The sequence below is a fragment of the Symphodus melops genome (assembly GCF_947650265.1).
Source record: "Symphodus melops genome assembly, chromosome: 1".
Lineage (NCBI taxonomy): Eukaryota > Metazoa > Chordata > Actinopteri > Labriformes > Labridae > Symphodus > Symphodus melops.
Window position 1 is genome coordinate 48,334,322 of NC_136691.1, and position 17,177 is coordinate 48,351,498.

At 41.3% G+C, this 17,177-nt stretch overlaps 2 protein-coding genes across 2 annotated transcripts in view; one reads left to right on the forward strand and one right to left on the reverse strand.

The window, feature by feature from the left end:
- Window positions 1–17,177, reverse strand: part of pi4kab (phosphatidylinositol 4-kinase, catalytic, alpha b) — a 24,529-nt gene continuing 7,352 nt past the window's right edge. The window contains exons 19-56 of the mRNA XM_079368347.1: window positions 16,775–16,943; window positions 16,636–16,686; window positions 12,947–13,055; window positions 12,199–12,335; window positions 11,959–12,092; window positions 11,781–11,863; window positions 11,624–11,694; window positions 11,385–11,509; window positions 11,203–11,284; window positions 10,870–10,953; window positions 10,461–10,550; window positions 10,005–10,124; window positions 9,212–9,226; window positions 8,968–9,060; window positions 8,721–8,877; window positions 8,516–8,643; window positions 8,258–8,416; window positions 7,935–8,086; window positions 7,672–7,779; window positions 7,442–7,569; window positions 6,796–6,954; window positions 6,591–6,670; window positions 6,292–6,491; window positions 5,830–5,920; window positions 4,558–4,725; window positions 3,932–3,985; window positions 3,731–3,851; window positions 3,507–3,636; window positions 2,423–2,566; window positions 2,248–2,318; window positions 2,054–2,160; window positions 1,824–1,928; window positions 1,583–1,708; window positions 1,352–1,472; window positions 813–972; window positions 637–726; window positions 480–563; window positions 1–399 (exon numbers count right to left, since the gene is read on the reverse strand). Coding sequence (XP_079224473.1) covers window positions 348–399; window positions 480–563; window positions 637–726; window positions 813–972; window positions 1,352–1,472; window positions 1,583–1,708; window positions 1,824–1,928; window positions 2,054–2,160; window positions 2,248–2,318; window positions 2,423–2,566; window positions 3,507–3,636; window positions 3,731–3,851; window positions 3,932–3,985; window positions 4,558–4,725; window positions 5,830–5,920; window positions 6,292–6,491; window positions 6,591–6,670; window positions 6,796–6,954; window positions 7,442–7,569; window positions 7,672–7,779; window positions 7,935–8,086; window positions 8,258–8,416; window positions 8,516–8,643; window positions 8,721–8,877; window positions 8,968–9,060; window positions 9,212–9,226; window positions 10,005–10,124; window positions 10,461–10,550; window positions 10,870–10,953; window positions 11,203–11,284; window positions 11,385–11,509; window positions 11,624–11,694; window positions 11,781–11,863; window positions 11,959–12,092; window positions 12,199–12,335; window positions 12,947–13,055; window positions 16,636–16,686; window positions 16,775–16,943 — 4,258 coding nt within the window. The 3' untranslated portion in view covers window positions 1–347. The remainder of the gene's footprint in view (window positions 400–479; window positions 564–636; window positions 727–812; window positions 973–1,351; window positions 1,473–1,582; window positions 1,709–1,823; window positions 1,929–2,053; window positions 2,161–2,247; window positions 2,319–2,422; window positions 2,567–3,506; window positions 3,637–3,730; window positions 3,852–3,931; window positions 3,986–4,557; window positions 4,726–5,829; window positions 5,921–6,291; window positions 6,492–6,590; window positions 6,671–6,795; window positions 6,955–7,441; window positions 7,570–7,671; window positions 7,780–7,934; window positions 8,087–8,257; window positions 8,417–8,515; window positions 8,644–8,720; window positions 8,878–8,967; window positions 9,061–9,211; window positions 9,227–10,004; window positions 10,125–10,460; window positions 10,551–10,869; window positions 10,954–11,202; window positions 11,285–11,384; window positions 11,510–11,623; window positions 11,695–11,780; window positions 11,864–11,958; window positions 12,093–12,198; window positions 12,336–12,946; window positions 13,056–16,635; window positions 16,687–16,774; window positions 16,944–17,177) is intronic.
- Window positions 13,624–16,779, forward strand: serpind1 (serpin peptidase inhibitor, clade D (heparin cofactor), member 1). The gene is made up of 6 exons (XM_079368359.1): window positions 13,624–13,908; window positions 14,199–14,842; window positions 14,999–15,147; window positions 15,274–15,398; window positions 15,512–15,656; window positions 15,798–16,779. The coding sequence occupies exons 1-6, from the start codon at window positions 13,649–13,651 to the stop codon at window positions 15,987–15,989; spliced, it is 1,515 nt and encodes a 504-aa protein (XP_079224485.1). The 5' UTR covers window positions 13,624–13,648; the 3' UTR covers window positions 15,990–16,779.

Below are 17,177 nucleotides of genomic sequence, written 5' to 3' on the forward strand. Positions count from 1 at the left end.
TTGATAGATTGGCACAAGCTCATAATGAGTATTTATTGAACGTGCAGGCTAACAAGAGTTTCTAAGTGCACACAAGTCATATTGCCAGTGCAATAGAATAATAAAATAAAATAAAAACATTGGCTTTAACATCAAATAAATAGGGCATAAAACAACTAGTCCAAGGAAAATACAGTTCTGGGGGAAACGAGAAGCAAAAGCAAACAGAAATATCCGACATCAAACAATCAGCAGAAACAAAGAGCCACAGCTGTTGAATCTAGAGCTCAACAAGTGACACACACAAGCTTGTGCATGCACACACACCATGTACCAGCCAATACAAGCACATGCTCAGGCACACACAATTAGTACGGGATCTGGTTCTGGTAATACTGGAGCATGTCATAAGTTTTACTCCTGAAAGACAAAATAAAGACATGTTAATGTTTCGGCAGGGAATGAAGAAAAGGGTGTAATGTTTGAGGTTTCATTCTGACCTGTTGCTGAGGAAGCAGTTCTGAATGACTTTGATGATGAAGGAAGCTGCGTCTTTCTCACTCAAACCAGGATTAAATCGTTGCCTAGGTGTCATAGAAAGAGATTATGAAGCACCAAACACACACACACACACACACACACACACACCTTACTCACTTGAGCAGTTTGATGGTCTGTCCTCTGAAACAGGGGAGCCCAGTGTCCAGCATGAGTGTAACTAAAGAGACCACTCCGTCCATGTAGGGCCTAATAAAAAAAAAAAAAGTTTTATATCACATGTTGACCATTTTTTGGTTAAACAAACATTTGATTTTGAATTTCTGCATTCTCACCTGACAGCCAGGTATCCTCTCACACACATCTCCATGAACCATTTGAAGGGAGTTGCCTCCATCTTCCCGCCCATGATCATCACCATCTCATCAGTTAGCTTGATGTCCGGCTCCCAGCCGAGGTTCCCACCAGGAGAACTTTCAAACATGAACCCAAAGTCTGGAAACACATAAACACATGTTTTTCAATTGTAATAGAGCCATTATTAAATATGAAGATAAAATTTGGCAAATTTAATCAAATCATTTCACAATACTTTGTCTTATAAAAGGGTCGACAAACACTTTAAAAGGAATGCTTATGGTTGCAAGGGTTAATATTCCAGTATGGTCTCAAAAAGGACTGACATTTTTTTCATCTTGTTTTTTTTTTTTTTCATGATTGTTGATCAAACTACAGTGACTGTCTGTCTTTAAAACAATAAGTGAATGCAATTTAAAATGTTGAGTTAAAAAATGTTTCAAGAAAGTTTTTCAGCCTCGAGTCTGGTAAAGCCCTTCATTACATTTTCATATGAACTTTAACAGACGATACACACCGATGTGGATGAGGTGGCCCTGGCTGTCCAGCATGATGTTGCCATTGTGTCGGTCTTTAATCTGCAGCAAGAAGAGCAGCAAGCTGTAGGCAGCCATACTGCGGATGAAGTTGTACCGCGCCTGAGAAGAGAAGTGTGATTAAACTAATAGTGATTTCAATTCTTAAGCACTAAGACTTGTACAAGTTTACAGATGTAAATGAATCAATGTCGCTTGTATTTTGCATTTACCTTCTGGAAAGCTAGTGTGGATTCATCTCCGTACTGGTTTCTGAAATAGTCGTACATGCCAAAGTCTGTCTGTCGGCCCAGCTGGTCACGAGACTTGCAGTCTGGGATGCACTCGATCACTCCACACTTCAGCGGAACGTCAGAAACAAGAAGAGTGACAAGAAGTGTTTTCATTACAGGGTAGTTCATTGTGCAGTTTTGAACATCGTGGTGGAAGAAAGAAAGGTTGGTTTGTACGTACTCCAGGGGCCGTGGCTACGACCCTGTAAGGAAACACGTAGAGATCCAGACCCACGAGCTGGAAGATGTTCTTAAACAGGCTGATGATCTGAAGAGCCAGCATGTCCTGTAAACACAGAGAAAGGGGTAAAGCAAGAGAGTTTAGGAATATATATATATTATTACATAAGATATTGAATGAAATGGTTAAGCAGTGTATTTAGGGAAAGCTGAGGAGTTTTGAAAATAGACCTGTCGACAGTCATCTCCCACTTTGAAGATGGCCGCCTGCCAGCAGATTCTCTTTGCCTCCTCTTCACTTTTCTCTCCATCCAAAGAATCTGAGCGACACTGCATACCTGACAAGATACGAACGACACACGGTTTGTCTGTGCATATTTTTGACAACATCAATATATTTTAGGCTGATTTAATGTTAGCTATACCTTCTTTTTCCAGCTCACTGACTCCACACCTCATGACTTTAAACTTGGCCAGGTAAGGAGCTTTGGCAGCGCTGCAAAAGACATCATTTAAAGTGGTAAAATGTTGGTGTCACATTTCTTCATCATACGTTTGCTTACTGCTACAAGCATAATAAAAGATCCTTTTTAAGCCCACCTCTGCATGGGGGTCCCAGATTTGTAGTCTATATCCAGAACTATGGCCTCTGGGTTACTGGGCAGATAACAGCCAGGTTGGACTTTGATCTGTGACATGGTTTCCAGGCAGGCCCTCTTCCTCTCCTCCCCTTTGGGAAAAGGTCTGATAAAGACAAACATTAGGCAGCTTGAGCTCAGAGTTTCCAGATATTCAAGAATCAGGGTCTTTATGAATGCATTTGTAAATATTTTAATTGTGTTTTTTATCTTATTCTATCGAAGGCTGGGAATCTTTGGGTGTCTCGCGATTTCGATTTCAATTCAGATTCAGATCAATTTTCGAATGAAAACAATTCATTGATCCATTGAGTGTCCTCTGTCTCAATGTCTCAATGTGCTCTCCCTGCTATAATAAAGAATATATAAAATGTGTAGCATGCATGGCTATCTTACTGAATGACTTCAGACCACAGGTGACAGTCGGGCTCTGCTGTTATTCACAGAGGGGAGTCACTGGGGTAACAGAAAGTCAAACCAGCGGATGGAGAAGTTTCCCCCTAGGTGAGTTGTAATTATCATTGTAATGAGGGCTGAGGGGATGTTTGCCTGCCTCCAGTGGACTAACAGAGCACTCTTGATAAGAGGCAGCAATAATGGGACCTGTCAGAAAGATGCTCATCAGCTTCAGAGCGTTCACACTGAGAGACAAATAATCTGTGGCAGAGGGATACGCAACACAGGTCAACATCTTCCAGAACAACAAAATCAAACAACAAAAGGGATTTAGAGAGTAGCTCACATGTGGTACAAGGCACAATGGAAACAAAACACGTCAGCGAAGGGGAAAATGAGTTTACGTTTCATAAACAGCTTACAGGTAGCCTAGAGAGTTTGGTTTAACTTTCAGGCATCGGGCAAAGATAAGTGACTAAGTTCAAAAGTATTACTCATGGTGTGAGGTGTGGGTTGAAAATATTTTCATCTTTTGAAAAACAGCAGCTCATATAAATCAATGTGATATGATAATGTTGGGAAAGGTGCCGAAGGCGTGTTAAAAAGATCCTCCTGTTATCAGGAGTCCATTGAAATGGTAGTGCTCATACTTGATAATGGCTGACACGTTGATGATCTTGTTGAAGAAGTCAAACTCTCTCTGATAGAAATCCTTGGCCGGGCCCGACAGAGAGCCGATGATCTCCTCCACCATCTGCTCCAGCAGCTCACCTATATCAGCTGCACAGAGAGAAGAACGTAGGGTTATGCATTCTAGTGACAAAGTCTCGTGATGTGAACGAGTCCAAAAGAGAGGGCGAAAAATTCTTCTCACGGTCTTTCTGATTTCCTTCCTCGTCCAGGAATATGTTGGTCTTCATGTTCCAGATAAACTGGTGAGCCAGAAGCTGAGACTTCTGAGCAGCCCACAGGATGTACTCCCTCACATAACCCATCTATATACAGATAAACACAACACATCATTTGACCGTCTGAGGATCTGTGTATTTACTGACTCATAAAACCTGATATTTACCTTATCATAACGAAGGGCTTGGACAATTTGTGGAATGTAAAACAAAATGGCATCCTGCAAACAAAGGACAAAATGTAATAATTATTATATAATGGTGAAATGATATGCAACAGTTTCCCATTAATAATTAGGAGAGTCCCTGACTCATCCAATTCTGAGAATCAGAGTCTCCAAGTGGATCGAGCCTGAGCTGTGAACTTCTGATTTTCTGGTTCTAGAACAGCTGATTTGAGTTTGTTCAATCAGCTCTGAGAGGGTTCAGTCAGAGTTCAAGAAGAAAACCTGCTCTTGACTCGATTGGGTTGACCGACTCAGTTACCATAGTAACGGACTCAGAGCTAAAGTTGCCTCCCTTTCTGGACTGACCTTGAGTTACCCTTCATTCTCCAGTTTGATTTACTTCCCTTTCTGAAACAAAACATCTCTCAAGTCAGACTTAATAAATTCAGAATTTTCATTAATCCACTTTTCTGAAACAGGAGTGTTAGAGTAATTATATCATTTGACAAACTCACATGTGATGGTGTCTAACACTATATGCTACTTAAGGGGACTATGGTTGAGTAAAAGTACAGAAAACAATGAACACAAGTGACAATGAACATGTGCTGTATGTGAGAACTTACAGGGGGAAAGGACCTGAGCACTTTGACTCCGTACTGAGCTGTGAGGGGGTGAGGAGGGTACAGGGAGGAGAAGTAGGACAGTCCAGTTGGGGGATCTGCCGGGGCCCAGCACAGGATGTGACTCAGCTCTGGAGAGTCAGAGTCGATAGTGTGCCATGTTACCAGGAACTGAGGAAAGGCAAAAAATAGAGAAATGAGAGAGACATATATGTAACATGAAAGAAAGTCATCAAACCGTAGAAGTATGATCTTTTCTGAGTTCAACGTGCAACACAAGATTAATGAGTCCATATCCAAACATGACAGGAATCTGATGCAAGGTTCTGACCCCGAGCCTGCTAGTGTGCTAACTAGCCCCCAGGGGACGTTGTGTTTATTAATCGTTAAAGTGACGGGAATAAACAACTATGGAGGAGGCTCATTTACTAAATTATGAAGCCTTATGGGAAGGCCATGCTCTGCCTCCCCTGCTTCTTCTTCAGACAGATAGGAGGCTCATTAAGAGCTCATTCAGGTGTGAACTAAACAGAGAGGACTGGAGGAGGCAGGAGGGAAAGAGAGAACTTCAATAACACACCAACAAGTGATGGAGCATACAGCCTCAAGACAGCACAACACTGTTGTTTCTGTTTATCTCGTGTCCTGACAAAACAAACCACTTCTAAGATTTAATGAGAACATGTTGCACACTTTAAGACAAAGACTGTCAAAAGTGATTCATGACACTAAACATGACAATTCACCTATGTGGATGACTGTTTTTATATCTATGGATATGATTATTGTAATAACTCTATATAATGGCAAGTCAAATGCTAAATGAAGCCTTAAAAATGTTCCAGCAGGTTTTACAGTATAGTGCATACATTAATACATTATAATGTATGTTTAATGCATACATTAAACAGAGAAGGCAGAAAACATGCGGAGAGAAGAAAATGAAAAGTCAAAGAGTCCAGTGGGGAGACAATGAAGCAGCTCAGGAAGTAGATAAATTATCGGCTATGGAGTTTAAGATACATGGAATGAAAGGAGTCTTTTTTTTTTTCTTGGTGCCAAATGTATCACATGTGCAGAAGATCAGTTTGGCTACAAAACAATTGGTTTGCATCACACGAGGTAATATATGCTGTTTCATTTCAATCGTGTCAAGCTGCTTTGACCTCCAATCAAAAACTTACCTAAGCTTTGTCGCTCTCCCCCTTGTTTTATAATAATCTACGACAAAAACACAAGAATAAACCCACAAAGGAATCAGAGGGACGGCCTCACCTTCACTGCTTCTGGAACATCACATACAGAAGCCGGGTCCATTCTCACCAGGCGGGTCACCTCAGATACAATCGCCTCTGTGTTTTTAAATCTGAAAAAGAAATACAAACCTGGGTATGTGGTGCCCAATAATTGACTTTATCTGTATGACATAACTTTCCTACATGTCCTTAAAGATCATTTGATAGGGATAAAGCCAAAAAAAGCCATTACTTGTGTATATTATAAGATCTGTAGTGTAAATGTTAATGTGAGTAAAAGGATATACATTTATTAAGCTGGACTCTGAATTCTCTGCAAACTTATTTTGTTGTAATTTGGCAGTGATTCCCTTACTTAAGGACATTTAAAAATTCCCTTAACTTATTTTTTTGGGGACACTATCATCGTTGTTTTAAATGTCACACTTGTTTCAGGAAAACATGAATACTTGGGTGTAGAGCTTTATGTTTCTCTGTGTACCTGGCGGGCAGCTGAAGTGCAAGGTAAGGGGCTATGCTCCAGGCCAGGTTGACATTGTCCTTCCACTGTTTCTCTGTCAGGCTGATGTATTTGGACCTCCAGTTAGCTATACTGGTCTCCACTGATTGTTCAGTGGAAATGACGAGCTCTTGAGTGGACAACGGGTTGTACCAGATGGTCAGACGTTCAATCTCACTGGCCTGGTGAGACACAGGGAATAGAACTCATCAGAACAGAACAACATGTGGATATGTTTGACGTTCATTGTTTTATATTTAGGGAAAGTTTCATGTTTTTACCAGTAAAGCCAGTAATAGAGTTCGACGTTTCATGTAGTACTTGTGCAGCTGAGAGCCTCTGTTGCTTTTTTTAGAAAGTCCTGAAACAGAAACAACAAACCAGTGCTGCATGGAGTATGACAGGAAAATACTGAACAGCCATTCCATCTATGAATAAGACGCAGATAAAAGCTATAGCTAAGAGTAAGCATTGTGTACATTTTACCTGATTTCTTGGATATGGTGGAGATCCCAGAGGACAGAGGGTATGTGTTGATCCATCCCTGAGCCACCTGCTGCCTTTGACCCACGGCTGCATCGAGACTGCTGCGACTATCTGTCACTGCCATCACTGACAGGCTGTTCACAGACATGTCCTGAGGATCTACACAAAAAACACACCTGTAACCTGTCCTATTCATCAATAACCATCATCCAAGAGAATTCAAATGTAAACGCCCAAAACAGAACGTAACTCCTATAGTTGGTGGCAAGAGCCTTTCCCGCATACACAAAACCCAGGTGGTATAACTGCCACACTTTCTGCAGGTGAGTCAAATAAAGTCATGATGAAATGTTGATTCATGTGAACAACATCTTGCAAACTTAACATTATTTAGCACCTGTTGATGCATTGTTATATTCCAGATTAGAAACCTTCTTGGGTATTGGGATGACTACAGATGTCTTACTGTGTAATAAAATAAAGAAAACCGCTTAAAGAACATTCTAGAGGGATGGAAACTGCAACAGGACGCAAGAAAAAACAAAGAATTCTAATGGATACAAAAAAGTGTGAGAGGCCAGGCTATGAGGTATCGCTACTCGTTATCATGACTGAAAGTTTACCCACAGAAGGCCCAGTCCTGTACCTGGAGGAACCAGCTGGCTGGCAGCCAGATACTTCTTGTCCGACTGCAGGCTGGCATAAAACTTGATCATGATGCTGATGTCTTCTCTGAGCCTATTATCTGTCTGAGGGGGGAATTTGGGAGCAACACTACACAAACAAAGAGAAAGCAAAGAAGGGAGTTGATAAAATCATACCCAAGACAAGTTGAGTTTTAACATAAGCAATCGTAGCAGATTAGAAAATGTCTACCTGAAGTAGTCAAAGGCTGTGGAATAGATCTTCTCTCTAAGCACATTTCTGATGGTGGCATTTGTCACAACATCAGCATGCAGAAGAGTGAGACCCAGAGTCAGCAGCCTGAAAATAAAGAGTTGTGATTGAACAGTGTTTTCAGGTTTGGGTTTCATTAGTTCACATAACTGTTTATCCTGGTACAGTATATAGTGTTCAGTGATGGGTTTTTTATTATTATTATTATTACAACCAGGTAATTATAGTACAGGATGAAGTACCTGAATCTTGGTCCAATGGCAGCAACATGTCGGTTTAGGCTGCTTTTGGGCCCTCCAACACTCAGAGACAGAGATCTTTGCAAAATAGTGGCGAAAATGTCCACCTGGTCAGCGCTGCTGTACTTGGCGATCTCAAACCTCTGCACCAGAAACTGAGGGGGGAGGGGGGCAGAAAAGAGGAGTAAATAAATAAGTAAATAGTAAATATTTTGCTGATAATAAGTGAATGCATTTCTGGAAGAAGTTTTTATAACACCTTAATATTCAGTATAAGTGAGCAAAAGAGAAGACGAGAAATCGTTTGTCATTCATCACTGACTGACCTCTATCCAGAGAAAGTGAGGGATGACGTCAGGAGCACAGGGTGCAGGTTGACTCTCCTCTGAGACAGCCAGGGGTCCGGCCTCCACCTTCGTCTCTGAAAACAAACCCATCTTCTTCTCAACTGACATCTGCCAAGCTCCCGCCATCTCACGCATAAACTAGGCAGATGGAAAAAGAACGAGAGAGTTCATTTATTACTAATTTTCAAAATGCATTGATTTACATAATTCACAAGTCATTAAAAAAAATAAACACACAGGCACTTCCACCCCGTTGTGTGCAGCCAGGAGCCATTCCCAGCAGGCGATTGCAGTTTCCATGCCGTGTTCTGTAAACATCTTCAAAGGAGACCAACACAGATGGTGTAGGAGCAGAGGATCACAGTCTGAAGGAAGAAAACATGATCAGAACTTCATTCGTGGCCAAGCAATTCTTTATTCAAATGGTGGAGTGGCTGCTCACTTTTTGTAGTTATTAGCAGGGCAGCCATCTTGAACATGGACTGGGTGAAGGCCTCTGGCTTTTTTTTGTCCAGAGCACTGGTCATCTGAAGGATTATTAGTTTGTTGAGGTCTGACTGGCTGTGAGTCGCCTCTGAGAACTGGATCATGCCTGCCACCTGTGCAGCACATAAACAGACAGGTATGAATTATACTTTTCCGGGCAGAAAGTCTGGCAAAGCTCCATCATTGTCTGAAAACTTCTTCACCTCTCCAGTGTAGCGATTACGCAGGTTGAGTGAAGCCATGAAGTTGGAGTAGTCCTTCTTCACACATGCTGGTCTCTCAGTCAACTGGGTGGTCTGATGAAAAAAAGTTAAGGGACACCTTAGGGTCACACAGACACTGGCTGGGAACGCAGGTTACATAGCTGTTCTATGACAGTTCTGGAAGTACTTACAGTAGGGCCTCATGCCTGTGCCCTGTCTCACTGTATTAAGTGTTCAGACCAACCTGAGGGTAAGCAGCCTACGGTTGGCCACATGGTGGAGGACAGCCCCAGCATAAACCGTTAGCCAAATGGGCAACCAGCCAACAAACCCACCAATCCATTGCAGGTAAGTAACCAGGTTACCAGCAAATCCGCAAACCAGCCAAGCAACCAGGTCGGAAGTTCGGTGCAGTTTAAAAAAAGACAACAAATGAAGCAAATGAAAAGACAGACATAGCAGAATGAAAGCCCAGGAACACACAAGAAAATGTAGAGCAAGCAAAACAATGTCACAAAGACTAGTGTGCAAGCACATATAGACGTACAGAACTGTTAACAACTTAACAGCTACACCCAGAGTTTATCAAGCTACTGAGTACACACAGAATTAAGCACAGCAAAGAATCATGACTATCAGTGTTAACAGAACTGCAAAAGCTTTAAAACGATAAACCTGTGTACCCTGACCGTATCTGAAAACTGAAAAACAGTTCACGTTCCACAAAATGTTAATAAGCACAAATCAAAAGGCCTCAGCGATCAGTAGTGGAGAACTGATTTTGGATTAAAAGTTTGAGGACAGTCACTGATGTCACAAAGTTCTGTTTTTTTACTTCTTTATCCTCAAAAAGTGAAACAGCATCCCAGTCATCCTTCAGGATCCTCAAGCCTCTGAAGAGTTTAGAGGTGCCCTTTCAATAAATCTTTGTAATACTGAGATAATGACTCTGAGGCCTTTTGCTGTGTCGACTGAAAGTCTGTCAAGGGACTCTGTGTGAAAACTGCGAGGGATATCAACATGTGCGTTTGACTCACGCCGAGTGTAGTACTCTGTCTGTTGTAGCCTGCAAAGTGCAGTATGCTCTCTGTAGCCATGGCCAGGCCTGTGTGCTGGGACAGTCCTGACACCCAGTTCTGATGCTTGTTTAGGTACTCCTGAACGAGATCAGAGAAAAGAGAGGAAATATATTAGTCAGTAAAGGTACAACAATTATAAATATACATGGAAGTCAGATTATAAAACGGTAAGTTGTTGTTCATGAACATTGTTGTCAAAGAACTCTGTAAGCACAACCAGACTGTAACATACTTTTTATAACATACTTTACTAAAAGCTGTATTGTTTCTTTAAACTAAAAAAAGCAGTTAATATAAAATACTTTTATATTTCTCTGAGTCTTTGTTGACACTCCTTGCAGCTCTTTACGTCTGCTCATATTTCAGATGCTGAGGAAGAGTTTCCTGCTCAAACAATAAGATTTAGAAACGTACCTGTAGGTGGGACTTTGTGACTGAAGGGGCCCATTTCATTGCCTCTTTCAGGATCTCACCACAGCGAGCAGCAAAGTCCTTCACTATGCTCTACAGAAGGATGAAGAAACAGTTTGATTACTTATGAAAAATCATTTATCAAATACAAAAGGGGTGGTAGACTATACAATTCAATAAAGATGCATCCCCACAAAAACTGCTGGAGCAAGGTTAACCTCCTCTAAAACAAGTGAAGTTTAGTTTGTTAAACAAATGGTGTCATTACACATCCTTCTATCACTCAGGATTTATAATGAACAGAATATAGAATCCTAAAAGGACAGCTGAACAAGAAGTAGCTTCTTCAGGTCTTTCAAACCGATGTTGTGCTGCCCTCTAGTGGTCAAAAGTGTAACACAATCCAACTCACCTCTCGGGCCTCATACGTGTCAGGTACTGTGATCCTGTATGGCGTGTCTGGAATATCATAGTAAGGCTGATCCTTGTGGATGTCCTAAATATAAAGGAACGACATTTGTTGAAACTGAAGCTAATAGTCACACCCGTGACCACCTGCTCGACTGATGTAACCACCAAAACAAGTGGAAATAATTGACACTTAGCTTTTACTCCAAACCTAATACTTTTTTATTTGATGTTGAATTTAAGCTGCCGTATATAATTTCACAGCCTTTGATTTTATTTTTAGAGATATAAACCTTAAAGCTGGCACTGTGCTCTTCACACCAGCCTTCATACTTACAGCACTTAGTGAGAGTGAGAGTGTCTGCAAGATGTCCAACATTGTCTTCAACACACGGCCGCTCCAAAGCAGGTGGGGAAATCTGTTCAAGGTAAAAACTGATGAGAAAAAGAAACAACACTGTATCCGAAATAAAGGAAAAACCTGCAGGCAGGCAAGGCTCTTCAACCATGACTACTCACGTCTCAGCCAAACCAGAGAGATATTTATCTGCCACTCTGCGGATCCTCTTGTGTGTGTGGTTAAAGTTGACCAGTAAGAACTGGGCATGTCGCTCCAGTTCTTCCTCGTGTTCTTTGGTCTTTGGCTTAAAAACATGAGAAACATGCTGTGATTGATAGTGATACAATAAGCAATACAATTCAGGCCTCTGTAATTGTGTACCACAACCTTTGATTTCCATGGAAACCAAAGTACCAACCTTTTCTGCCATCATCTGGAGAAAGACATCAAACACCTTATCACCAACACATATGATGCACTGCATCATGCCTGCAAAGACAAAAACAGGAATTTGACAAAAGTAAATACATAGCAGGTGGGAAATACTGAATGCAACAATAAAATAAATTCCTTACCGGACTTGTCTTTCTGGATGGCTTTGTCTTCAAAGTACCTGAACATGACCTGGAATCTGTCAGGATCATTGGATCGTAGCATCCTTGAAGTGTGAAACATCAGAGAGAGATGTTACAAATCCTCATAGTCTGACATTTTATATAAAGTATCCAGACACATAAATGAGAGGGAGCTGACCTCATGTATTCTAGTCTGTAGACTGAGAGCAGGTATGTGGACATGGCGAAGTCGAGCTTGTTAATGAGGGCCGATCCTTCAGGAGTAGGGTCCAGGAGATTACTGATGGTTAGCCGTAGCTCACTCAACTCAGCCTGGAGGACATGAAGGAACAGTTTAAAATAAATGCCATTTTTGTTCTATCATACAAAGTAACCCTCACCCCCCCTCCAAGAAAGAAACTCTACATGAACTCTGTACCGGTGTGACTGTATCATTTTTCAAAGCCGAGTTGTATTGCAGCTCCGAGCGCAGAGGTTCTCCGCTGGGGAAGGTGAGTAAAGGAGACTTGGTGGCGATCTCACAAACTCCTTCATACCACTCCTCTGGCCAAAGCCCTGAATGGACAAAATATATATTCAGATATTCAGAGAGCCACAGGACTATAAATAATAGTTTGAAGACTTTTGAAATAAAACAAAATGTTCCCATGTTTGTGGTTATACTTGATACTGATAAAAGCAAACCCAACCATCTATCTTTATCATATCTAATTAACAAATCTCTATCCCAAACATACAGTGTGTTCCTCATTGGGTAGTGATTTAATCCTCCTAATTCATTACAAGTACAGTCACCCATTTGTCTCACAGCAATTTAATGACACTTGTCCTTTGATAGCTGATAGGAAACATACATAGGTGAAAAAATGGGACGCATGCCCATCAAATGAAGGTAGAGGGCATTCTAATGTTTCAACATTTTTCTTTTTGGGAGAGTTATTGGCTATTAATTATGTTTTTATTCACAAAACCTAATTGAAATATCAGCTCCAAGTTTTACTATGACTGAATAAATTAAACCTTTATTGCCCCTGGGGAAATTTGCCTTGCACTGTGAGCATACAAACAAACATATACAGGACAGCACATAAAAAACGAAACCATTCAAAAAAAGAACATAATTGTTATACATGTAATTTACTGATATCAGTTTTTAGTTTGCACACCTGATCCTTCCACAGCAAAACCCATGACCACAGAGTACAACCAGAAATCCCTGAACAGCTTCTGGAGACGCGGTTTGGCCTCTTTGATTGGTGGAAGCCTCCTGGTTAACTGGGATTTAAAAAATGGATGAATAAAGTGGGTTAAAGAAAGAGATGATGCATATACTCAGAATGTATTTAAAATGGATCTTGAAGAAATTGAGAACTGTCTGGGGATTTTTTTTAATGCTAAAAGTTTAAATCTTTTTTTGAGCTGTTAAACACAACACAAAAAAATATATGACAAAAACAAGCAGCTGCAGAAAACATCTCAAAATCTGTTTTAGTTGATGAATTCTAAGTAACAAACAAGTTGAATTGTGAAGAGTTAAAGCTTTTAGTCAGGCACAGCACCTTTTGCTCTGTTTGATCTGGTCTATTTGTTCAGGAAGAGCCCACATCAAAGTTCACTTTTGCATTCAATTCTTTGCTCTTAGTCCCATAAACAGCAGCAGCACAGCACTTCCCACCAGCACACGGTTAAGGTAAGACATTGCACTGACAGAGACTGCCATAAAGAAGATTTATATTGAAACCTTTTTCAGTGTTTAGACAGTGAAGCCATGGATTTATTGGAATGTCATTTTATCTGATCTACTTTAGTATCGATCTGATTTTTAATTATCAATACTAATATTAATTTGCTCTGCCTCAGCCTTCAGTATGTGGGTCATCACTTTCATCTCTTTGGCCTGTCTGCTGGTCAGTCCATCTCTAGCCGGGATCAAAGACCTTAGCTCTCACTTCGCTGACCCTCAGCCGGACCCCAGAGGCTTTGAAGGTGACGCCGTAGATATAGAGGCCATCCCGCTGGAGTTCCACAAAGAAAACACGGTCACTAATGATCTGGTTTTTGATGGTTTCGAGGATGAAGATTATATTGATTTCGATAAGATCCTGGCTGCTGGCCATGACGACTACACGTGAGTGTTGAAGATTGTAATTTCTGTTGGATTATATGAAAAATACAAGATTGTGAGAAGAGGCTGAGACAAGTCATACAAAATAAATGACTTGTTTACCGTTGGTACAACACAGGTTATTCTAATCATAAACTTGGAGTTAACCTCATAATTTCAAGAAATACTTGAATGTAAAAAACTGTATTCAAGCACTGATCTTGAAATGTGCAAAAGTGAACCGTTACTTTTTATTTAACAAACGCTAATCTCTCTTCTAACTTGCTGGATAATGAGTTCGTAATATCTTCCAGTGAGGGGGATGAGATCGATGACATCGCCACACCAGCTCCAGACATCGACATCTTTGCTGAACCTTCCGATCCAAAGATTCGCCGGGCCAGACTCTTACGGCTGTTCCAGGGTCGATCTCGCCTCCAGCGTCTCAATATCGGTAACGCCCACTTTGGTTTCAACCTCTATCGAAGTCTTCGCAACGACGTCAACCAGACTGATAACATCCTGCTGGCCCCTGCTGGGATCTCCATCGCTATGGGGATGATGTCTTTAGGAGCCGCATCAGGAACCCACGATCAGATCTACAAAGCTCTGGGATTCGCTGAGTTTGTCAATGCGAGTCATCACTATGACAACACCACAGTGCACAAGCTGTTCAGGAAGCTCACACACAGGCTCTTCAGGAGGAATTTTGGCTACAAGCTGCGCTCTGTTAATGATGTCTACCTTAAGAAGAATGTCACGGTGAGAGATGCTTTCCGAGCAGAGACAAAAGCGTTCTATTACGCAGAGCCGCAGTCAGTGGACTTCAGGGATCCTGCTTTCCTCAACAAAGCCAACCGCCGCATCCAGAAGCTCACAAAAGGGTTGATCAAAGATCCACTGAAGAGTGTTGACCCAAATATGGTGCTGATGCTGCTCAACTACCTGTACTTCAAAGGTAAGTGAAAACAGACACGCTGACTGCCACCTACTGTCAAATGATGCAAAAGATTTAAAGATGCAGAATTAAAACGACTTTTATCTGGTTACCTGAATGAAATAGTGAGCACACAAATCCTATTTGAGTCTTAACTTTATTTGTTTGTATTAACAGGAACATGGGAACAAAAGTTCCCCAAAGAATTGACTCACTACCGCACCTTCAGAGTTAATGAAAAGACAACTGTCCGTGTGCCAATGATGACAAATAAGGGGAACTATCTGGCTGCGGCCGACCATGAACTGGAGTGTGACATCCTACAGGTGGGCGGCCAACAATGATTTAAAACTGAAAACCTAATCAGTAGAGTACCAACTGTTTCACATACCGTGATAAACTCATCAATAGAATATTAGGCTGACTTGAATAATAACATTTTATTTTTTCAGCTCCCATACACAGGAAACATCAGCATGCTCATTGCTTTGCCAAGGAAGATGGCCGACATGAGGACCTTGGAACAGGAGGTCTCTCCCACTGTTGTCAACAAATGGCTTAAAAACATGACAAACAGGTGCAGAAAGTCTTATCACAATATGGTACACGGAGAATGTTTAAAATGCTGCAAATTGGGTAGAAATGAAAAAGTAAAAAATAAAACGACAACTTTTCTCTGGCTTCCTTTAGGACTCGAGAGGTGGTGCTGCCTCGGTTTAAATTGGAGCAAAATTATGACTTGATTCCAAATTTGAAAGAGATGGGCCTCACTGACTTGTTCCAAGAGAGCGGAGATTTCTCCAGAATGACCTCTGAAAAGGTTGCCATGAACTACGTGAGTAAATGCTGAATCAATTAGGATTACAGTAAGTAATAGACTTGTGACGTAAAGGCTAACATCAGAACTGAGTCAAGTGGACCCTTGACCACCTACATAATAAACAAATAATAATAAGCCTTCTGATATCTCCTGCAGATGAAGCACCAGGGAACCATCACTGTGAATGAGGAGGGCACAGAGGCAGCAGCTCTGACCCAGGTGGGCTTCATGCCCCTCTCCTCCCAGATCCGCTTCACTGTGGACCATCCCTTCCTCTTCCTGATCTACGAGCACCGCACAGACTGCCTTGTGTTCATGGGCCGGGTTGTCGATCCTTCACAGAGCTAAACTTCACCAAAAAACCTGTCTGAACAACTAAATTATCCTAAAAATAAATTAGTTAGTTATGAATTTTTGCCAAAATATTTAGTTAATCAGCTGCAGTAATAGCTTTTATAAAAGCCGGATCCTTCTAGAAGTACAATATGTACATGTACTGTCAAGTAATGACTCTGTATGTGTGTCATGTATGTTTGTAGTGTCTTATTGAACATCAGGATTTCTCCTTTATATTTCCCAAGGTGGCTTGAGTTTTTATTTTTAGATTGGACAGCGTTTTAGAGAGACAGGAAATATGTAAAGCGAGAGTAAAGGAAGACATGAATTAAACAGCGTCAGGTCCAGGAGTCGAACCTGCGACCAATGCTACGAGGACTGTAGCCCCTGTACGTGAGATGCCTGCTCTACCAACTGAGAAAAACCCAACGCTCCACTTTGCGTCCTCTAACAACATTCAACAGTAAACCGGTGACACAGACTTTTGTACTGCAGCTAACAATAATTAACTAACAGTATTTGTTGTTTGAGTTAAACACTAACAACTGAGGAAAATCTCATGCAGATCATTTAACAGTGCTCTAAGTAGGCACTTTCTTCACACAAATTCTTATTTTAAATGAATGGAGATGTTCTCCATCGGAGCAGACATACTCACCACAGCGATCACTGGAATGAGGACTCCAAGATTTCCAGCACTGCTTGATGACTACAGGAGATAAGAAGCTTTCACTAATGAAGCCACACTGTTAAGAATTTCCTGTTGTGTTTAAATGTTCATGCATTAAAGCACGTACCTTCAGCGCGGGTCCCTTGTCAGAGGCCCTCTCACTGGCTCTTTTTCCTTCCAGGCCAAGCTGTACAAACAGTTCTAAAAGGTTTACCATCAGTTCGTCCACCAGTTGCTCCCCCTGCAGGTTTGCTGCAATGTTAGCCAGAGCGTTTATCACTGCCAGGGAGCAGTGTCTGAGGAAAACAGTGCAGAAAGAGAAATAGTTCAATACATTTTTACCCAATGAAGAAAAATGTTTACATGACACACAAGATATATTTTTAACCACTGGTATCAACAGAACACACCAATTACAGCACGTACAAACCAGGTGAAAACACATGTGGTGTAAGAAAAGTCGACACACTTAGTAGCAGTGAGAAAAGAGCAACGCCACATTTCCTGCTTCTGTATGCCAGAAATCACTC

What these genes read in the sequence shown, in the direction of transcription:
- serpind1 (XM_079368359.1), top strand. Translation starts at nt 13,649, where the DNA reads ATGTGGGTCATCACTTTCATCTCTTTGGCCTGTCTGCTGGTCAGTCCA. An exon ending in CTTAAAAACATGACAAACAG is followed by an intron (nt 15,399 to 15,511) that starts GTGCAGAAAGTC and finishes GGCTTCCTTTAG; the next exon opens with GACTCGAGAGGTGGTGCTGC. An exon ending in AAAAGGTTGCCATGAACTAC is followed by an intron (nt 15,657 to 15,797) that starts GTGAGTAAATGC and finishes TATCTCCTGCAG; the next exon opens with ATGAAGCACCAGGGAACCAT.